This window comes from Scedosporium apiospermum (assembly GCF_000732125.1).
Source record: "Scedosporium apiospermum strain IHEM 14462 chromosome Unknown SEQ_SAPIO_0154, whole genome shotgun sequence".
NCBI classification, from domain to species: Eukaryota; Fungi; Ascomycota; class Sordariomycetes; order Microascales; family Microascaceae; genus Scedosporium; species Scedosporium apiospermum.
In genome coordinates, this window is record NW_015971855.1 from 711,163 (window position 1) to 730,758 (window position 19,596).

General features: G+C 52.2%; 3 protein-coding genes and 4 pseudogenes across 3 annotated transcripts; 4 read left to right on the forward strand and 3 right to left on the reverse strand.

Moving 5' to 3' along the window:
* Nucleotides 1–649: 649 nt before the first annotated feature.
* On the forward strand, nt 650–997 carry SAPIO_CDS9978 (annotated as a pseudogene; the record flags this gene model as incomplete).
* A 2,338-nt stretch (nt 998–3,335) lies between these two features.
* On the forward strand, nt 3,336–4,073 carry SAPIO_CDS9979 (annotated as a pseudogene; the record flags this gene model as incomplete).
* Nucleotides 4,074–4,574: 501 nt separating this feature from the next.
* SAPIO_CDS9980 (uncharacterized protein) lies at nt 4,575–6,322 on the reverse strand (the record flags this gene model as incomplete). Its single annotated transcript, XM_016791253.1, has 2 exons — nt 4,575–5,895; nt 6,078–6,322. 2 exons carry the CDS (start codon nt 6,320–6,322, stop codon nt 4,575–4,577), a joined length of 1,566 nt encoding a protein of 521 aa, XP_016639097.1.
* Nucleotides 6,323–10,983: 4,661 nt separating this feature from the next.
* On the forward strand, nt 10,984–12,989 carry SAPIO_CDS9981 (FAD binding domain-containing protein; the record flags this gene model as incomplete). The annotated part of the gene is made up of 4 exons (XM_016791254.1): nt 10,984–11,422; nt 11,514–11,938; nt 12,005–12,760; nt 12,825–12,989. 4 exons carry the CDS (start codon nt 10,984–10,986, stop codon nt 12,987–12,989), a joined length of 1,785 nt encoding a protein of 594 aa, XP_016639098.1.
* Nucleotides 12,990–13,739: 750 nt separating this feature from the next.
* On the reverse strand, nt 13,740–14,465 carry SAPIO_CDS9982 (annotated as a pseudogene; the record flags this gene model as incomplete).
* Nucleotides 14,466–15,271: 806 nt separating this feature from the next.
* Nucleotides 15,272–17,036, forward strand: SAPIO_CDS9983 (uncharacterized protein; the record flags this gene model as incomplete). The annotated part of the gene is made up of 4 exons (XM_016791255.1): nt 15,272–15,760; nt 15,872–16,362; nt 16,414–16,874; nt 16,942–17,036. 4 exons carry the CDS (start codon nt 15,272–15,274, stop codon nt 17,034–17,036), a joined length of 1,536 nt encoding a protein of 511 aa, XP_016639099.1.
* Nucleotides 17,037–17,256: 220 nt separating this feature from the next.
* On the reverse strand, nt 17,257–19,251 carry SAPIO_CDS9984 (annotated as a pseudogene; the record flags this gene model as incomplete).
* Nucleotides 19,252–19,596: the final 345 nt, after the last annotated feature.

Genomic DNA, 19,596 nt, shown 5'->3' on the forward strand with positions numbered 1-19,596 from the left:
CTGGATGCGAGCTGTACCTCAAGGTGATTGATTACCTTGAGGAGTGTTACGTGTAATGCTATGTGTGGTGGTGAGTCGTGACATTGTGCTGGATGTAGGTCCTCAAGATCTGTTCATTGATGCAAGACTCTTCTGTTCTGATCCAAGACATATTTCCATTAGCTAGGCTGAAGACTCCAAATCCAGGCTTTCGTGAAGGAAATGAACAAGACCACCTTGGAACATCACAACTCTCTCTATTCTCTAGACAAAATGACAACCCTGCAGTATCACTTCTTCGTGGGCAATCTATTTTCAAGCGTTGAGTCTCCGGGCGGTATCTCGTCGGTGTCGCCATTTGATACGCGAGACCATGCTTGGAAGAAAGAAACAACATATTTGGCTCCAATTACGGACGCCGACTACAGAGTGGCATGTTGCTCATTCTTTTGGTGTAGTTGGGGCTAAATCCAACAAACCATGCCCCCAGGCTGTTTACCGAGCTAAGTATCTATCAACGACCTCATGTAGATAACGTAAACTGGCGATTTAACCCAGGAGCTGCGAATATAAATGAAGGCATCCTTGTGATCGCATAACAGCAGATTACCAGGGCCTTAGAGAGTCGGGACACAGGAATCCACCATATTGATGTCAAATCACGATCAAAATGCAGGAACTAAGCTTCACAACGCCACGTTCTCCGTTTCAACTCTTCCAGAGACTCAGAAGAGTCAAGCAACGAGCACTTCTTCACACAAGGGGCGCCTCTCTGTTCCACCTGGCGTTCTGGTGCTGCCCAGTGTGTCCAGAATCGGCTATGTGGTCTTATTCCAGTGCAGATGCGGAGTACGATTCTGATGAGCCACTGGTGCTGCAGCTCAACTTCGATAAGCTCAAGGAACGAGCGGCCGAAGTATACGGTTCCAAGTGCATAAGCGTAAAGCGACTGACGAGGGGACCTTGGCACGAAGTTTACGTGCTTTACTTCGACGCAAAGGACTCGACTGCACCTTAGTCCGAAGTCTGGAGCGGGTTTTCTTGCGTTGCCCGCCTCGCTCGTGTTAAGGGGATTCGGCTAAGGACTCGAGCTAGATGGCACAATTTGATCCCTTCAACAGCGCACTGATCTTCCTGTCCTAGAGATATTCTACTACGATCCGGACCCGGACAATGATGTCGGTCCCCGTACACGTTCTCCGAGAAGCTTCGGGGATGTTATCTCTATAAAATTTGTTAGTCTCTCTAAAGTTCGACCGTATCAGTTTCTTGAATCAGGAACCGCATCGGTCCACTTGTCAGCCCCTGCCAGGGAGCAACCGAGGGGGCCTTTGCGGTCAACGGAGGAGACCTTCATTCTTTCCTGGACACCCATGCCGTAAGTTCGCCGGAACTTGCACAGGGAGACCCGGAGTGAGATAGCCGAGCAATTTGCACTTCACGGCGATGCTTCTTATGACCTGCCACCTTTCGTCCTGATGCACGCCGACTTCGACAACCAAAACACCCTCTTTATAGAGCCTCCTGACGGCTCGGGTCCAAATATTTCTGGCCTCATAGACTTCCAGTTTGCTCACAGCGGGCCATTTTACTTCCTGTACAAGTAACCGATGTTCATTCATGATGTCCATTGGTCTAAGAATCTTTATGCGCAAAATGCGATCCTGAGGGCGCATTTCGTCAAGGAGATCTTTCAGCAACTCCCTAGTCAGGAGGATCAGAGGTATTTTTATCGATTCTATGAGCTCGAAAAGTTTTATGCTCAAAACATTTCGAGGCAGCTTCATGCTGGCGAAGTATAACGAGGACATGTATATCTGTCAACATACTATCTACAGGAACTCCGTGGAAAGACAGGGCCGGCATATTCTGGCAGGATGGGTCATGAGCCTGAGTACTTTACTGAGAGGCAGAACTAATAACTACACCCCCAAGTAAACCCTAAAAAAGCGTTGATACCTATCACAAAAAAGCAGAATCTAGGGAAATCGCCCGATCGCCTGAATACATCCATAGACGTCTCATGGGTGAACACGGTTGGAACGAACAGAAAGTAAAGAGTCACCATCTTCGGATTCTTTTTTTATCTAAAGATTCTATTGCAGAGCGTCAGGCTCTTGACGATTACTTCCGTAAAACCAGCGCTTATCTTGGGAGCTATCGCTCCTATAACTAACCTTGGGGTAGGTTTCCTGAAAAGAACTCGATGGTGCGTCACGAGCGGAGTCGCTAGCCTCGTCCTGTCGCCATTGTTGCTCCTTTAAGCTCTTATTCATCACTGAGCAGGGAATGAATTTATTGCATCAATGATTTTGACAATGAGAGAATACCTACGAAGTAGTTTAAGAACTACACTGAATATATGGACGTACTCCGTATTGTATTGACTAGCTTCGCTGTTATGGAGGCAAGATCCCTCCACCTTCCTCCCTGCCCTGGAAACGTCACCAAACCGACATATTGCAATCAGATTGGCACCTTACTCGCCCTTCTCCCCTCTCTTTTTATCATTAATTCGCTTAATTTCGAAGTGATCTGTTAGTATTGACGATATCCTGATAAGCCGGAGAGGAAGGGACAATCCTGATCACTCTGCCAACCCACTTGTCTTAACGGATATAGCAACAGAAATTCTCTCTTTACGCAATTATCCGGATATCTTGACCCAAATCGCGAAATTGACGCGATTTTAATTCGCCTCGACGCGCTTAGGGCAAAAATTAACGCGGTCCCCACTCAATCGCCCCACGAATGACTAACCAATCAGAAAGCTCCGAATGCGCATCCCCGTGCACACATCTCATATGCATGGGAAAGTCACTTGCATGGCGAAGTCGCCCAAGTGCCAAGTCGTAATTAATCCTGGTCAGTCGCATTCGCCCCCCATCGAAGTCGACCAGGTCAAACACCCTCCATTCCTCACCTCTCCATAGGTTTCAATTTGCCCCCCTCCCCAGTGTTTAGAGAGCTTTGTTTCCTCATTCTTTACGAGAATCCTTTCTTTTTATCTCCTCGTAGTCTGAAATCCATTGACTTTTTTTAACATTCCACTAAGCCAGCCGCCGAGGTGGATCTTTTGTATTGATCTACACTAATTCGCAACCGGCGCATCCATCGCAAGCGACCACATGCTCTCCCAATCTTTCAATTAATCAGGTGTATCGCAATTGAAAAGGCACCTCACCCCTCCTCGGAATTTCTCCAGAATCTACCGCTTTCCTGGAGCAGAAAAGCAGCAAATCCGAATCTCGTTGTCCAGCGGAGCGAACAGAAACCCAAAGAAAAACGCCGAAGCTTATATTCGCCACAGTTCCTCTCACCTTCACCCATTCTACAAACACCACACTTTGGAAATCATGTCCGGCCCTCGCACGAAGCGCCAATTCGCCGGCGTGGCCGCCGACCCTTCCCAGCGCCAAATCACAAACTACTTCACCTCCTCGCCAACCACATCCTCCCCTCGTCTCCCGCCATCCTCCTCGCCCGTCTCCCTCCCCGCCTCGGTCCAAGCAAGCCTCCTCAACGTCGGCATGCGCATCCGCAAGTCCGTCCCCGAGGGCTACAAGACGGGGACCGCCTACAGCGGCTTCAAGCTCTGGGACGAGCGAGAAGGGGACAGCGCCTCTTCACGGACAAGGGCTAAGGTCACCACGGGGTCCGTCGCGCAGAGGGAATTGATGCCGTTTTGCGGCATTCACAGCGTTGGTGGGCTCTCGTCGCAGCCTGCCTTTGATGAAGAGGAGGATTGTTCATCGGCGGGGTTGACGTCGTCGCAGGAGAGTGTGGGCAGTATACTTGAGGAGGAAGTTGCCAACGTTAAGAAGCGAGGTTACGCTGATGACGATGACGAAGAAGTTCCTTTGAAGATTTGGAACGGCGCGAGGGATTGGGTCGATGGGGATGTTAGCCCGAGGACGGTGCTGGGTAATGCGAGGGCTATGGCTGTGCCTAGGAGGAAGACGGGCAGGAAGAGTGCGGGTGGATCGGGGTCGGGACTAGAGGATCCCGGACAGGAGAATATGGCTATCGATGATGATTTTGGGGAGGCAGCTTTTTTGGATGCGGCGGTTTTTGGCGAAGAGATGGATATTTGAGAGGGACGTATGGCCGGTGAACGAGGGCGAGGTGTAGAAGCGATTTTGTATCAACTGCGTATTAAAGGACAATTAGAAGGCGGCCGGGCTCGGGAGCGGGACTGGATACAGACTGGATACGGACTAGATAAGGGCGCGCAGGATGGATTAGGAAGGACGGAAATGGGGGCAGGGGGCACCTGAGGTGGAGGACAGGGGCGGCGGCTACTTTGTGTTCAACAGATCGGCGTTAGGGAGCGTCATAGTGTTGGAAAGATCCTCCATCGCTTCACGGCATGCGAGGAAACTATCCAGGTTTTTTTTTTTTTTTCCTTTTTGCTTGGGAGGATGCTTTTGTATTACCATTATACTGTTCTCATATCTAGACCGCAACGCATACATATTCCATACAATTCTCATTTTAAACCTGTAGGCGATAAAACGCCTCGCAAAGCGAAACAAAGTTTGTCTTGGACAAGAGACCTACCGACTCGTGCACAGACTTAGGTAGATCATAACTACCTACATGCCTGCAAACGGATCCCTAAACTCAAGGAGATCGCGCTGGCCGTAGAACTCACCGGCGACGGTCAGGATCATGTTGATGGTAGCGCGCATGTTCATCCTCGCCCTTAGGGCTTCGTCGCTGTCTTCTTGGACATGTTCACCATCCTCCTCGTCGGGTGTATTGGGTGAGCCGGGTTCCGAGTCACCACCGGAGCGGTCAAGCCGAGCGAGGAGTCTACTCTTGGCGGCTTCGAGGTCGTCTTCCTCGGCACCAGAGTCGTCTAGGTCCATGGGGGCGTCGTCATCATCGCCTTCTGATGCTTCGCCTTCCTCTTGCTCGTCTGCCTCTCCCTCTTCTTTCTCTGCTTCTTTCTCCTCTTCTGCTCCTGCTTTCTCCGTCGCCAGTTTCGGCTCACTTTCTGGAGACGCCATCTCACTTGGTTCTGCCGCCGCCCCACTCGGAGTTTCCTTCACAGGCGCCTCTGTCCCTTCCGTCTTACTCTCGTCTTCGCTGTAATTATCCTCCCCCTCAAACTCCTGCACAACATCTTCGTCCTCCTCACTCTCATCCACGGCATCATTCAACCCCAAATCCCCCCCTCCCCCCGCCAACTCCTCCCTCAGCGCCGCCATCTCAGCGATGCTCCTCCCCAAGAGCACGGCTCTCCGGCCCAGATCTCGCACCCACGCCACCTCCGTATGCGACAACTCGCCGACATGCGGCAGCCTCGCCAACAGAGCCCACAACCACCTGCTCGTACGCTCCGATACCTCCCTCCCCACACGGAGGAATCGTCCGCCCATGACGACGCGGAGAACGCGGATGACGGCGTCCTTGTCCATGGAGGCGACCTGGGCGGGTAGGGGGTCGGTGTTCCGGATACGCTTGTTCCATTGCGCGAAGGTTGAGCTGCGGGGACCGAATGGGGGGACGTAAGGGGAGTGGGATTCTGGTAAGGCGGCGACGATGTGTTTTGGTGGGGAGGTTTGGAGGTGGGAGCGTAGGGAGAGGAATCGCGAGCGGATGGAGGAGAAGTAGGCTTCTGCCGCGGCCGCGGACGCGTCTTGTTCTTCTCTTCCTTCTTCATCCGAGGCGTATTCACCTTCAGAGAGGTATTCCTCGGGCCCGGAGGGCGCGGCGGTGTATGCACCGTCTTGGTAGTAGCCGCGAAAGTCGCCTACGCCATTGCCATAGACGGCGCGGTCTGCGGATTCGTCGATCTCTCCCTCTTCATTGCCGTCCTCGTCGTGGGCCAAGGCGCGCTGATAAGAAGGGGGCAGCTGGGGGCCGATCTTGGGAGCGACGAGGAGGTGGGGGATACTACCTGCTTGTTGCCTACAGAAGAAATACTCACCATATCAGTAAACCTGCTCTAATTTTTCTTCCCTTTTACTAAAACTGAAGGAAATAGAGAAGCAAATGTTCAGCACAAAGAGCTCAGGGAGAGAGACAGCACTGGGCCGGGGTCGCGATGGCTTCAGGGGGAATGAGGAATGGGAAGAGTAGGGGTGCCTTACCTGACGGAGCGCAAATACGCCATAGCATCGGCGTCGTCCTCAAACTCGAGCTCATCATCCTGCGGCACGCTGGAGGAGAGATCATGTGCGAAGAAGAACTTTTGCCCCCATGTGGGGTCCATGTGGGCATTCTGGTGATGGCGCTGCTTGGAGGAGGGTTGGTCGCGCCTTGCGCGTTTCATCAATGGTGGAGGGGGTTGGTGTTCGGCATCGTCCTCGTCATCGAGAGCTCGCTTAGTTGCCATGGCTTTTTTCCCCTTTCCCCTCTCGAGTGTTTCTGCCGGGGCCTTGTCTGTGTGGGATGCGCCGTCTCGTGTCTTGTTGCTGGGGTTAGGTTGATGCGTGATGACGAGGCTTTCGGAGTCGAGCTCTGAGTGTGTTTGCTAAATCAACGGCTCAAATTGCTCCCGAAATTTTAGGCTCCAGTATTTCTGGTGCTTCAATGTTACTTCGTACTTGTAGTTTATTAGCGGATACGCGGATCTGTTTTGGGGACGTGGGGTGTGCAATGGTGCTGGACCGAACGGGTTGCGAGCAAATCAGCGGCCTGGAGTAGGACAGTGGGGGTAACTTGGCCCCTGTAAATTGTGGCACAGCCTGGAGATTGATGCACTGGACCTGGCCTGATTAAGAATTTAAGCTCGCGGTCGCACCCCGTCGCAACCATGGATGTCGGAAGTCTGGATTGATCAGACGATGACGTTGGGGGCTCCTTGGCTTAGTTCGTTCCAGGCAGCAAAATTCTTTGCGGTGTGACAGGAGGAGTTAAGGGAATCGCGAGTCGCGAGCCGAGGGGGGGGGGGGGGGGGGGGGGGGGATATTGCAAGAAAATTATTGATCCATCAAATCAGGCCGCCTATCTGGAAGTGGAATATTACTTGAATTGTCCTTTGAAGATAGGATTGGATCAGATCGAGCCAGGCCTCTCCGAACGGTAGTGTCGATGATGAGAGCGATGGCTCAAGTGCACTCAAGAACTGACGTGTACCGGTGTAACATCGCTTCAACGCCAACCTGACGAGCACCACCATCTTCCCATCACTATTGTCAAGTGGAAAAAGGCACCAGGGCAGCCAACCACTACTAATACGAGCTAGACGATTTAATCAAACTACGAAGCAAGGCATGTTGGAAGGTGTGAAGCCTCTCAGCACGAGAGAAGCTGCTCTGGAAAGGAAGCCGCCGCATGCCTTGCTGTATACGTCGTATGTAATTTCCCATCTCGGACTCGGCTCGGTTTGCTGTTATAAATAGATTATCGACACTGGGGGGAGGTTGGGGACGGAGGGGAGGAGTGGACGTAAGCTCTCGTGGGATGCAGGGATGCAGGGATGCAGTTTACACCACACTACACAGGTACTGTTTAGGATCCGATGTAGGGGCCATTCCCCGAGCATCTCGTACGAAAAGAAGCAGAGGGAAAACAACACCAAGGTTATTGGGTTATGACTTATGGGACGAGTGGAGACGGGAACCCCATGCACGCATGGGACTGCGTGAGGTGTGGAAGCGGTTCGCCATGGAAGCCGAGTGGACAGACCCAATCGCGGAGGCTCGGTTCGGGTTCGCCAGGAAAGTTCCGGGATGCCGTTTAAGCATTTTCTTCCTTTGCGGCATGGGCATGGATCCCTTCACTTCTCCCGTCTTCGTTTCCGGGAAGCTGACGTGCGAAGAGGAACCTTAATCGGAGAAGTGGGATCAGGAAGCGGAAGGTGGGCCTTGAGCCATGCAAGGATCCCAAGGATCCCAACCATCGTCGTCATCGTCCTCACGGAGGCGCCGGTTCCTGTCCCCTAGACTCGAGTCACATTTTGATCAAGCATCAATAGTTTGAAAGTAGAAATAATACAAGGGGGAACCTATGCCCAACGGTTATTCGCTTAGGGAGAAAAAGAAAAGAAAAGAACAAAGAGACAGAGACAGCAAGAGTGAGTAATTTAGAAGGTGCTGACGTCGTCATCACGCCTCTCATACCGTCGATTTGGAACATGGTGGGAGCCTCAAAGTCTTGGCAGGCCCGAAAACACACATTGGAGGATGTGAGAATACGCGGCCAGCACAAGGCCGCGTCCAACATCCCTTCATCATTAAACGCTGATCGTAAATCCATTATTCGGAATCGCTCAGGACAATTGACGGACTCGGTTTATGATTTACGCCTCGAGTGCTCGCTGTTTAGGGCCTACATTGTACTTTGGCCCATACTATTCCTCCGGCGAGCCCGTCCATCAATGTCGACATTTCGTAAGATAAGCCGGCGCAGGCCGTTGGCAGTTATCGATCAATCCAACGAGCATCGGGTATCTACAATTGTTCGTACGGTACTTCGTACTTACGTAGTAACCGTTACAGTGTCATGGCGTGCTAAGGAATTGACTAAACGCACCATTGAACACTGGAGAGTGACACTTCAACGTTCCTTCCGCTTGGCTGGTGATTGCGAATGCCCTGACCTCGTGCCTCGCCTCGTGCCACCATGAAGTACTTCGTACTTCGTGGATTACTTCGAACATCGTAGGAATATTCCGCACTTTCTATTAACCTCGCGCGTGGGGTTTAGTGTTCCGTCTCCCCTCGCCGCATTACGGCCCATTCTCATTCGCCCCCATCCCGGTTCCAACTAAACCCGGCAAGGCGAGACGAGCGAGGCGAGGCAAGGCACACCAAGGCACACCAATTGCACCCATCTCCAAGTCCACGAGTAAATGTACGTACGTACGTATTGCATCCTACTGCCTTGACGGTATTATCAATCCCATCACATTGCATCCAAGTGGATGTGGATGCCAAGCCATGCTTAATGCTCAGGAACAAGGCCACACATCGTTAGAGCCAGTCGACGAATTATTGCGCTGACGAATACCTCAGTATCCCAGGCCCCTTTGCTCATTACGGTCTGCACTCTCTGACCATGCCTACGAGTCTACGACTACCATTGCGACTCCTTGCATTTCGCCGCATGCCACTGGTCGAAACCAGGCTGCGGCTGCTTCTATTCCCGTCCCATCTTCCACCATTCCCTCGGTTAGCGTTCAAACGCTTCATCCGTTGCCGTGAAGCCGCCAGGTTTCGGCGGGTGGTGATATTGCGCTCAGCCTAGCGTACCTCCTGGTCCAACACGGGACCTGGCTGGCCAGCCACTCAACCCAGCCCAACGCAACCCATCTCCCGTTTTCGTGACTCTTCCACGTCCCAAGTGAGGACGTCATGGGCAGGTCACTTTGATTGTTTAATCCATGCTGCTTTCGTCTCCCCGCGGCCATGAGTACCGGACGCGTAGACCCCTTTCGTTTTGCATACGTACCGAGTGGCAGCATCATCTCAGAGATTGATCTGTTTCGTGTCAGTGTTGGTTTGGTGTTGGCTTCATCTCGCGAAATAGCAAACGTTTGCATCTTATCCGATTGATTGAAAAGGCGTGGTCTCGCTCCAGATATTCTAGCCTTTCAAGCCTCAGGTCACAACCCAGTCTCAGTTCTCTCTCCTCAACACTCCCATTCGCTGCAACTGCATACATTTCACAGTCGATACCTAGACACACACACACATGATCGCTTGTTGTGACAATCCGGAATAAATAGTTCTTCTCTTCATATCTCGTTGCTACTCCCAGCCACAGCTAGCCCATTATTCACCCCTTCGGCTTTAGGTCTGCGATAGCTTGCACTAGCCACCAGACTTACACTTAATAGTCTAACGGTCGCAACTTATTCTCCCGTGCTTATTATCCATCGTCATATTCGCTTGCCATATTCTGAATTCTGCGCAATCCCATTCGTCCAGAAAACGAAGTACTCTCCGGTAGACTCATTCGCCTGCCGATACTTCAGTTATACAGTTACACCCCCACGACTCTCTCCTCTTCTCACTTCGACCAGACTTCTCTGCTGTTCGACCCTCCTTCCCCGATCTCACTGATCTTGGCCTAATTTTCTGGGGTTTCCTTTCTTCAACCTGCTTGTACGAGGGATACGACGACTCACGCGAGCTCGCTCCATTGGGCTTTGAAAGGGAAAAAGGAAATACGCACAATACGACTGCCGAATCAAATCACTCTCCATCTTCGTACTGGTCGCTCCGGTACAACTCATCCGATTCCAGCCAATTAACCCCGTTCTTCCTAAACGGGACCGGGACCAGTTCGATTTTCTAATCTGTCGACGAGTGCGGTCCGGATAGGGTCAACCGGGTGTGGTGCATGAGCTTTCGCTACTGCCTTCGCCGCCGGACAAGGACAACGCGTACGCTGGAGAAGTGTGGTATCATTCCCAGTACTACCATTCGGCCTGCGTCTGTCAGTGCCGATTGCTTCTCCGGTCCAGGGTCGCTAATCGAAGCTTTTGACATATTGATCTTCCGTGTAAGTGGCTCCATTTGATTTCTCTCAATTGATCTCGCCTCCCTTTTTCCCGTTTAATACCACCCGTCAAACAAATTGAACCTAAAACCCATCCTATCCCCATCATTCAGCTTGTTCCCTGCCTTTTGGGAATCGATCAAATATAATTAAAAGAACCCATCCCCAGAATTGATCCATTCCTCTTTCCCGACGTTTCTTTCCTTCTCAATAGCCCCCCCGAGGATCAATTGACATTATTCCTTGAGTCTATCGAGTTCTCGTGTAGTACATTGGAACTTGAACGGCTTGAATTCTCGCCACCTCCAGAAACAGAAACATTTTTGCATTGAAGCAGGCACAAGTCATATTCGTCATCTTGGGTTTTCAGTTCTTCTTTTTGCTGCCAAGCCAATCAGCACCCCAGACCCAAAAGTTCTTTTTCACTGCCCTCTTTCTGGGGCTTGGTTACGGACTAGTATAGCCGTTGTGTTTGACGCCATCCCGTATATATCATCTGCCCGTGTCTCCGATCCGCGCCGCCGGGACCTCCATCCCTTTTCATTCAAGATGGTCTCCGCATCATTCAAGCCCCACGTTCCATTTCTATTCACCCAGTTATTACTATCCTTCTCTACCGTCATCCATGGACGGAAGAACTGTTCACCGCAATCATGCAAAGTCATCCCCGGAGATGCTAACTGGCCATCGCAGGCCTCTTGGGCCCGCTTTAATGAATCGCTTGGAGGAGGACTGCTTCAACCAGCTCCACCAGGAGCTGTCTGTCATCAGGGACAGCGAACCTACGACCCAGACCAATGCCCAGTCGTCGTCGACGGATGGTCAAGCTACGAGTTCCACGCAGAGCACCCCACCTCCTCCCAATGGAACCAGTTCAGCAATGACTCCTGTCTTCCTGACCCAAGTTATCCGTGCGACGCTTCAGGATATCCTACATTCGTCGTGAATGCCACCGAGACCAAGCACGTCCAGGCCGCCGTCAATTTTGGTGAGTTGCAGAAAAAAGAGGAGAGAGAAAATAGATTAAGCTTGAAATTGGTCAATGCAAGCTGAATTCCATGGCTAACATCAAGTCACAGCCCGCAAAAACAATGTGCGCCTCATTGTCAAAGCCACGGGCCATGACTTCCTGGGACGGTCCATCGCCCCTAACTCTCTCTCTATCTGGACCCACAACATGAAGGGTCTGGAGTACCACGATGGATCGTTCCAGCCACGGGGGTGCGATGAGGCTATCAAGTCCAATGCCGTGACAGCTCGCGCCGGCACCCAGATGATCGACGTGCAGACCTTCCTCTCTTCGAGGAACCAGGTCGTCGTGGGCGGTAACTCGAAGAGCGTCGGTGTTGGTGGCTACCTGACGGGTGGAGGCCACTCGATTCTCGGCCCCCAGCACGGACTTGCGGTGGACCATGTGCTCGAAGTGGAGCTTGTCACTCCAGATGGGGAGGTTGTTGTTGCTAATGAGTGTCAGAATGAGGATCTCTTCTGGGCTGCCCGCGGTGTAAGTTTCTAAAGTAATACGCAGCTCTGTGATTCAAGTAACTAACATCCTTTTTCTCTCCCAAAGGGCGGCGGTTCAACCTTTGGCGTCGTTACCTCCGTCACGCTGGAAACCATCCCCAGTCCCCCAGTAGTCCACCTCACCCTTGCCCTCTTCGCCCTCCCCGACACCCCTCAGCTCGCCGAATACCAAGCCTTCATCCTCTCCAAATTTCCTTCCTGGGCCGAAGCCGGCGTAGGCGCCTACATCTTCATCGCCAACAACATCCCCAACACCTATTTCCCCGGACCCCCCGACTTCCTCAGCGGCCTCATGGGCCTCGCCCTCCTCCCCGGCGCTGTCAACGCATCCGAGATCTACGCCATCCTCTACCCGGCCATCGAAGAAGCGAAGATTCGCTTTCCCAACACGAACGTCACCGTGGTCGCGCAGCCAGAGACTTTCGATTCGTTCCAAGGCTGGTGGGAGAAGTACTTTGACTCCGGCGATGCGGGTTACAGCTCGTATTTATCCTCTCGTCTCTTCGATAATGAAACTCTTTCGGATGTGGACTCGGTCTCCGCCACCTTGAAGGAGTACCTTCAGCCTTCTGGCATGGTGCTAACCCATCTTGTTGCCGGTAAGGGGGTGAGGGAGGCTAAACCGAGGGGCGGAGGCACCTCTGTTAATCCTGCGTGGCGGAAGTCGTATGTCCACCTCGTGAGGGGTCAGACCTTTGAGTCGCACAATGAGACGGCGAGGATTGAGGCGAAAGAGGCTGTTGAGAGGAGTAGCAAGATCTTGGCGGCGCTTTCTCCTAATACTGGCGCGTACTTGAACGAGGTAGGTTCTCTCCCTCTCCAAACGAATAAGTGGTTGTGGACTAACAGGTTTCTTTTTCGGGTAGGCATCCATCTTTGAAGAGGATTGGCAACACACGTTCTGGGGCGACAACTACGAGCGTCTGCTCAAGATTAAGCGTCGAGTCGATCCAAAGAATGTGTTTGTGTGCCATCCTTGCGTCGGCAGCGAGGGCTGGGAGGAAGTCAACGGAAGACTATGCAAGGTCTAAAAACTCCTCTACAACCAAAATCCCCCCTTCCTCCTCTTTTTGTAACCTGATTTCTCCCCTTTGGTTAGCTTTTTTGTTTTCTTTTCGCATGTCTTGGATTAGAGCTCTTGAGTGCATCTCTCCTTTCTGGTACGGGTTAAGGAATGGGGATGGGAACGGAGTTGAAGGTGTACTTTTTTCGTTTAGAAGATCCATGTCCGCTCTGCATAGAGAAAGAGAAACATAATCTCTACTTTTGATAGAACAGGAAAAAAAAAAAGCCATTCGACTCAAGATCGCGATGCCTCACCCACGCCAACGCCCTCCATCCACACACCCTCCTTTTCGTTCCTTCCAAGCACAACGAGCCCCTCGCACCTTCCACATCTCATCCGCCACCAAAAAGCCCCCGGAATAGTGATATAAGCAACAATAATCCCCCGCACTTTCACCAGACGACCCAGCGAAGCAGTAGCCGAGTTGGTGTTAAGGCAGTGGCGCTCCCCGTCAAGCTCGCCTTGACGGGGAGGCTTGGGTTCGAATCCTACCTTACCCGAGTAATTTCCACTGCGAACCGGTACCCAGGGATCGAGCAAAGGAAGACTCTCGGAGGAAATATCCCGCCGCAATGGAGATCCCCATCTGGCCTGGCTAGTGGTCCAAGCGGGAGGCGCGACCCCTGAGTAGGAGGGGGGAGGGCCAAGATAGATAAAAAAAAAAAATTTTTTTTTGTTAATTTTTTGAGATTCCAAGATGTATAGATAACTCGTCTTAATAGAACCTCCACGGTACAAACCGAGGGGTCTTGGAATGCCACTCCTCCCACTCCACCCCAAATTCAGCCCTTAACATCCGCTCCTCCTGCCTCACCCGAGTCCACACGCCAAATAAGAAGATGCCCACCGCGACGGGAAGAGCCGACCAGAAGAACCGCCGGACGAGTGGATACCACTTGGGCGGAATCCAGCAACTGAACACGCCGTCAATGCGACACAGAAGCGCCGTGTTCGAAAGAACGAGCACGGCCATGCCCGTATAGCTGGGATGCTGTACGTAGCGGTAGATGCCCGTCGTGTTCAAGCGGTCGGGCGTGGCGAGCGCGAAAGTGAAGTTCTTCCCGAGCGAGGCGTACGAGACTAGGCGTAAGGGAATGCCGGCGGTGAGGATGAGCGCGAGCGGGATGGCTGTGGCGGCCGACCATGTGATGAGGTCGCTGTTGAGGGCGTTTTTGGTGCCGTGGTGGAGGAGGAACGGAGGGATGCTGGGGTGGAAGTAGGCGAGGCTGGAGCTGTGCAGAGAGAGGAGAGCTAGGGGAATGATGGCGACATTGGTGGTTTGTTGGCTGGCGAGGTTGAGGCGGTGGATGGTGTCGGGGGTGGAGGAGGCGTGGGTGTCTGGGTTGGGGTTGGGAGGGGAGAGGGCGATGTAGGTTCCGATGGTGGATGCGAGGATCGTTGCAGCCAGTGAGGCTTGGGAGAAGGAGGTGGAGAGAGGCATTGATGTCTGTTGTCTCGATGTGTGTGGTGATGCGTAATGGGAAGAGACGAAGTCCGGATATGGACTGGAGAAACGATCAGCCCAAGTTGGTGTCAGAAATGATGGTGCTTCTTGATACTTGTCGCGGAGGTGAATTGTGGAAGGCTGATTTTACTGAGCGCAATGGTTTATAAAAAGAATCAAGATGAGGATCTGCATCTCTAAGTCGTGTGACATCATCCGCATTGGAATCTTTGATTGGCTCGCGTTAAACGCTCTGCGTATTTAGATTTGTTCTACACGAGTTTCGCTTCCAATGCATCCAACTCCCAACCAGAGAGAATCTACTGCTCGCCCGGGTAACCTTGCTCCGCAAGTCTACAGAAGCTCTGGGCCGACTGAGATGCCTGCGAAGGATCTAGTACTCTGCTTTGGCGAGTGGCCTCGGCGTCGTGGCTGGCGGGTTGCTTTGGATTTAGGAAAGCCTGTGAAGCTCTGATATTTTGAAGAATGGGTTCTCCCGTTTTTGGGAGAAATTGCCGCCGGTGTCCTTGGCAACATCTGCATGGCGTTGAATCTCGAGATTCTGGTTGGCCCAATGCATCACGGACTTTGGAGCTGAGAGGGCTGAGCAGGCGCCGGGAGTTTCCCTGAAACAGACGAGGCTGCGCATTTTGGGGAGCTGAATTCAAGACAGATACTTCCAGGTTCGGGCAAGACTTTGGATGAAAATTCTTTTCCTTCTTCTTCTTCTTCTTCTTCTCCTCCTTATCTCGTAGCACCTTCATTCACATTTCACCAGATTATTACCGTCCTAACCGGCGAAAATGTCGTTGGCCAGCCCCACGAGCAAGGCTCCCATGGACTGGACACCACCGTCGATCGAATCCCTCGATTTCGCTTCAGACTGCAGTCTCGTCGCTGACTTTTATAGTACCTGGTTTGAGACACTTGCAGAGCCTGACGTGACACTAGTAAAACCGCCGCATGGAGACGTCAACATCACTCACTGGATCCCTCGAACCATCGGCGCGGACATCGTTGAAAAGTACTTCAGAGCTGCATTACCTCCCAATACGCAGAACGTGCCTAGCTACGGCCAGATCTTAGAGTGGGAACTTCAACTCCGACTAAACTACTCTCAAGAGGTCCAGGCATGGCTTGACATAGAGGACTTTAGTAAAAGGCACGAGGCCAGGCTGAACGTGACTTATTTCAACGTCGTGGTTGATATCCCTGGTCGGCTTTGCTCTGAACAAGTTTGTTCGGCTGGCGGGTTTGAATGGGAACGGCTGAGTGATTTAAATGGACCTGGTGTAAGTTCGCGATTTGGTTTCGGGTTTCAACGGCTTCTGTTTCACCCCTCCCCTCCCCTTCCTCCTCTTCTTCTTGCTTATAAGGAGAATTTTGCTAAAATTGGGATATAGATATACGCGGCCTATATAATCCAAGGGGTTGTTGCGAGCATGTTCGTACTCTTTGCCCTCTTCGAGACAGGCCAGGTATATACTGGGAGAATCCCCAAATCGCAGCCCACACTCTCGAAGCCATCCTTGCGAGAGCACCTATACGCCTCCGTCAAGCAGTCCTTTGACGGATTCTCTGACTCCGTGGGGGTCTTCACCCTCGCATTGCCATTCTCCATCCTGGCCGAGTTCTTTTCCCGAGAAGATGGCGTGCAGTACAAAGACTTTCGCGTGGCGGGGTGGGTTCTGGCCTACATCATGAGTCTGGCAGTCTGGCTTTACAGAATCGGGAGGCTGTTTCGCCGCGTCGATACGTATAGGCTCGTTGGAAGTTCCGACTTGTCCACGGATAAGAAGGTCAAGAAGGAGTTTACATTACTCCTCCTCGCTGTTTCATCCTTCCCCGGACTATTCTTCTTGTTTTTCTTGGTCGTTATATCCCTTGTTTTCCGGTATGTCGGAGATATGACCTACCCCTTATTCAACTTTCTCGTTCCGTTTAGATTCGAGGATTTCTGGGACGACATCTGCGGCTTCAGTTACAAAAGTGACGAAATATGGCTTGCCGTTGTAGCGTTCGTCCTCATCCTTTGGTGTGTCCTGAGGGAATTCATTTTAGCTATCGGCGCAGAGCTCACCAAGCGTCGGATCCGCCAACGCCAGACAGTAGCGCAGGCGCCGCAGCCCACTATCGCTAGGGTCTTTTCGGTCTTGGACAAAAGGGTACGGGCAGATCCGAAATACCAGACCTGGGCTTTGGTTTTGGGGCTGGTCGACGCCATCGTTGTCGGCGTTTGGACCTGGATCATCTTCTATCGTTACAACCATTATCGGAGACAGCTATTGGACTATGCGAACTCGGGCAATAAAAACACTTGGAGCCTTGGACAGGTGTTTGCTCTCGCGTCCGTGATACCGATTGGGATTGGGTTCTTGCGCGGCATGTGCCCATTGATCTGGTATTGTAAGTTGGTTTTTCTCTTCATACATTCTCGGTTCGTCAAGGCTAAGGCTAAGCGTCATCATCAAAGACAAGGACAGGATTATTCTCTCTGCCAGACGTTGGTTGGACGACACAATCCCGAAGAGATTCGTGATACTGGTTTTTGCGCCCTGGGTATTCTAAATTTTCTTTTCGTGATTCTTGGAGAGGTGGTGAGTTGGCTGGAGAAGCAAATAGACTTATTAGCTAGCTCTGGACAAGAGAGGTATGAAATTCTAGCAAATGATCTATTACGGAGCATAAGAAGGTGTTACAGAATAGCAAGGCACCCAGGCAGTAGAGCATTCAGTCATTCATGCTTTTCATTTTCTACCCTCTAATCTTACACCTCCAAAATCATGAATCATTGACCCTCCTCACTCGCCCTAACAATCTCACACAGCGCCCTCACAAGAAACAGATCCGCATGCACTTCCCCATCCTCATCCTCCCCAACAACTTCATCCCTGCCTTCCCTAAGAGTGTATACTAATCTGATGATACACCTCGCCAGGCCCGTAAGAAGATCCCTCATGGCATTCTCGGCCTTTTCCATTCGGGCGGTACGCACGCTAGGAGGCGGCTTGATGGAGAGTAGAGACGGTACTCGCAGGATTGCTTTCTTAGACCTGAGCTTATTTCGGGATGACGACGAGGCGGTTCCAGGGCGAGACGGAGAAGGCGTTGGCGTATCAGGGCGGCTCTCCTCCGTGGTCGTGATGCCGAGGAAGGCGGCGGCTTTCTGGGGGATGTCGGAGCAGTCGTCTTTGGGCTTCCGTAAAGACGGCGGTCGTGTGGGACTAGCGGCAGGTACAGGCGGCTTCGGATAGAGGCTCACAATGTAGTTGTATACGACGAGGTGAGCGTAGAGAGCATCGCAGAGGTAGTCGGATCTGGAATCAAAGATGGCCCGGAACGGTGCCCAAGGTGCCTTGAGGCTAGATTCCGAGTTGTTGATAGAGGCCTTGTCATCGATAGACAAGGTGTCACTCGCGAGATCTTGACCCGCGACCGATGTAGATCCATTGTTACGCTTGGAAGATCGAATGCGACCAAATCCCCACCGCCGTGGAGACTGGATGGTACTAGTGGAGGAACTCTCTTTCGCCAAGTCGGGCATTGGTGTCCTGACTTTTCGCGAATACGTCCGGATTGTGTCAATAGACAAGCTCGACGTTAAAAGCATGGTATCGGGGAAGCAGGTTATGGAGACGCGAATATTGTCGACAACGTCGGGAGGTAGGGGGATCCCTGGCATCGACTCGTCATCTCCTTTGCTGCTTGCCATTAGGCCAACCGATGATTCGAGCCAAGTCTGCACATTAATGACCAGGGGGCCCTTTGCGGGTGGTTGTGGTGATGCGCGATGGTTTGGAGCAGAATTAGTTGTAGCCTCGGAGACGTATGCGCCCGTCTGATAACCCCCGTCCTTACCATCCGAAAAGGGGGGCTGGTGCCTATCAAAATCACCGTGTTGCTGGACTTCTTCACATGAGGAGGTGGAATTCGTGCGAAAGCTCTTCGTGGCTCGAAGATTTATAACTGAATCGAAAGGCACCAGTGCAGGCATCTCAGTTTCTCCTGGAACAAATTCCTGGTCCACAACGGAGAGGCTTCTAGAATAGCGAGCCAAGCGATGCGAATCCGAGACCATCCTAACGCCTCGTCGCCGCCGCGTCACAAGGCGTTTCGCGACTCTGCTAGAGTAGAGAGGCATACGATCCTCTGTATTGGGGACACAGTGGGCAGGTGCTTGTCGTGTTTCGACTAGATTAGCCTTCTCTGTACTTGGAACCGGGGTTGCAAATGGGTTAATGAGGTTATCAGCCTCTGGCCAGACAGGCAGTCGGTTTGCCGAGGGCGAAATTGAACTGGCCCGGTTTTCGTCTTCCCTCAGTTCGGGGTCGTCCGAGTCCGAATCCACGTCAATCCAGCTCATTTCGGCGTTTTGTTCCACATTGGCGGGCTTATGGGAAGAGGCTCTTGATAGTCTACCGGAAGCGAGGGATGTGGCAGTTGTGATGACGGAAACTTCGCGGCCCCTGACAGAAGGTGGCTCTAAGAAGCTTGAGGAATGATCACTCGAGGTCGAATCCCAATCACAGTCGTCGTCGTTTGACCCGAAACCGATGTTTTCTGTTGATTCCACCGCTCGCGTCTGCTCTTCGATTGGGTCGAGGGTTCGAGTCTGGAAAGGAAGTGGTTGGTATCGAATTCCCGGACTTGGTGATGAGAGATAGTCCGAATCAGGGTAACCAGGCCCTAGGTCGACAATAGAGATAGGGCCATACACTTTCTGAGGCATGGCCTGCTGGGTCCCGGCTGAGAAGGTGGTGGTGGTGGGAGGTCCTGCCGTCATATTTTTCGATGCAAAGACTGCAGTCGACACCTCGAGGTCGTGCACAAGAAACTCGGGGAAGGTGCAACCCATCTTAGGTTCTGAGCCTTCCGGATTCTCCTGTGCTTCAGAAGGGCCTGATAATGTAGGCTCTATAATTTGAGAGAGCATTGAAGAAGGAGAGGAGCACTTCACATCCATTGCTGAACTTGAGAGTGGATCTGATAAAAGATAGTCAGGCTCGAGGGCTGGGTGTGGAAGGGATGGAGATTCCATGCCCATCACCAGATGGCACACAAATGGGTGGAAACTCTAGATATAACTGAGCAAAGGCACCAAAGATACAGGTCAAGGAGTCTTAGTTGG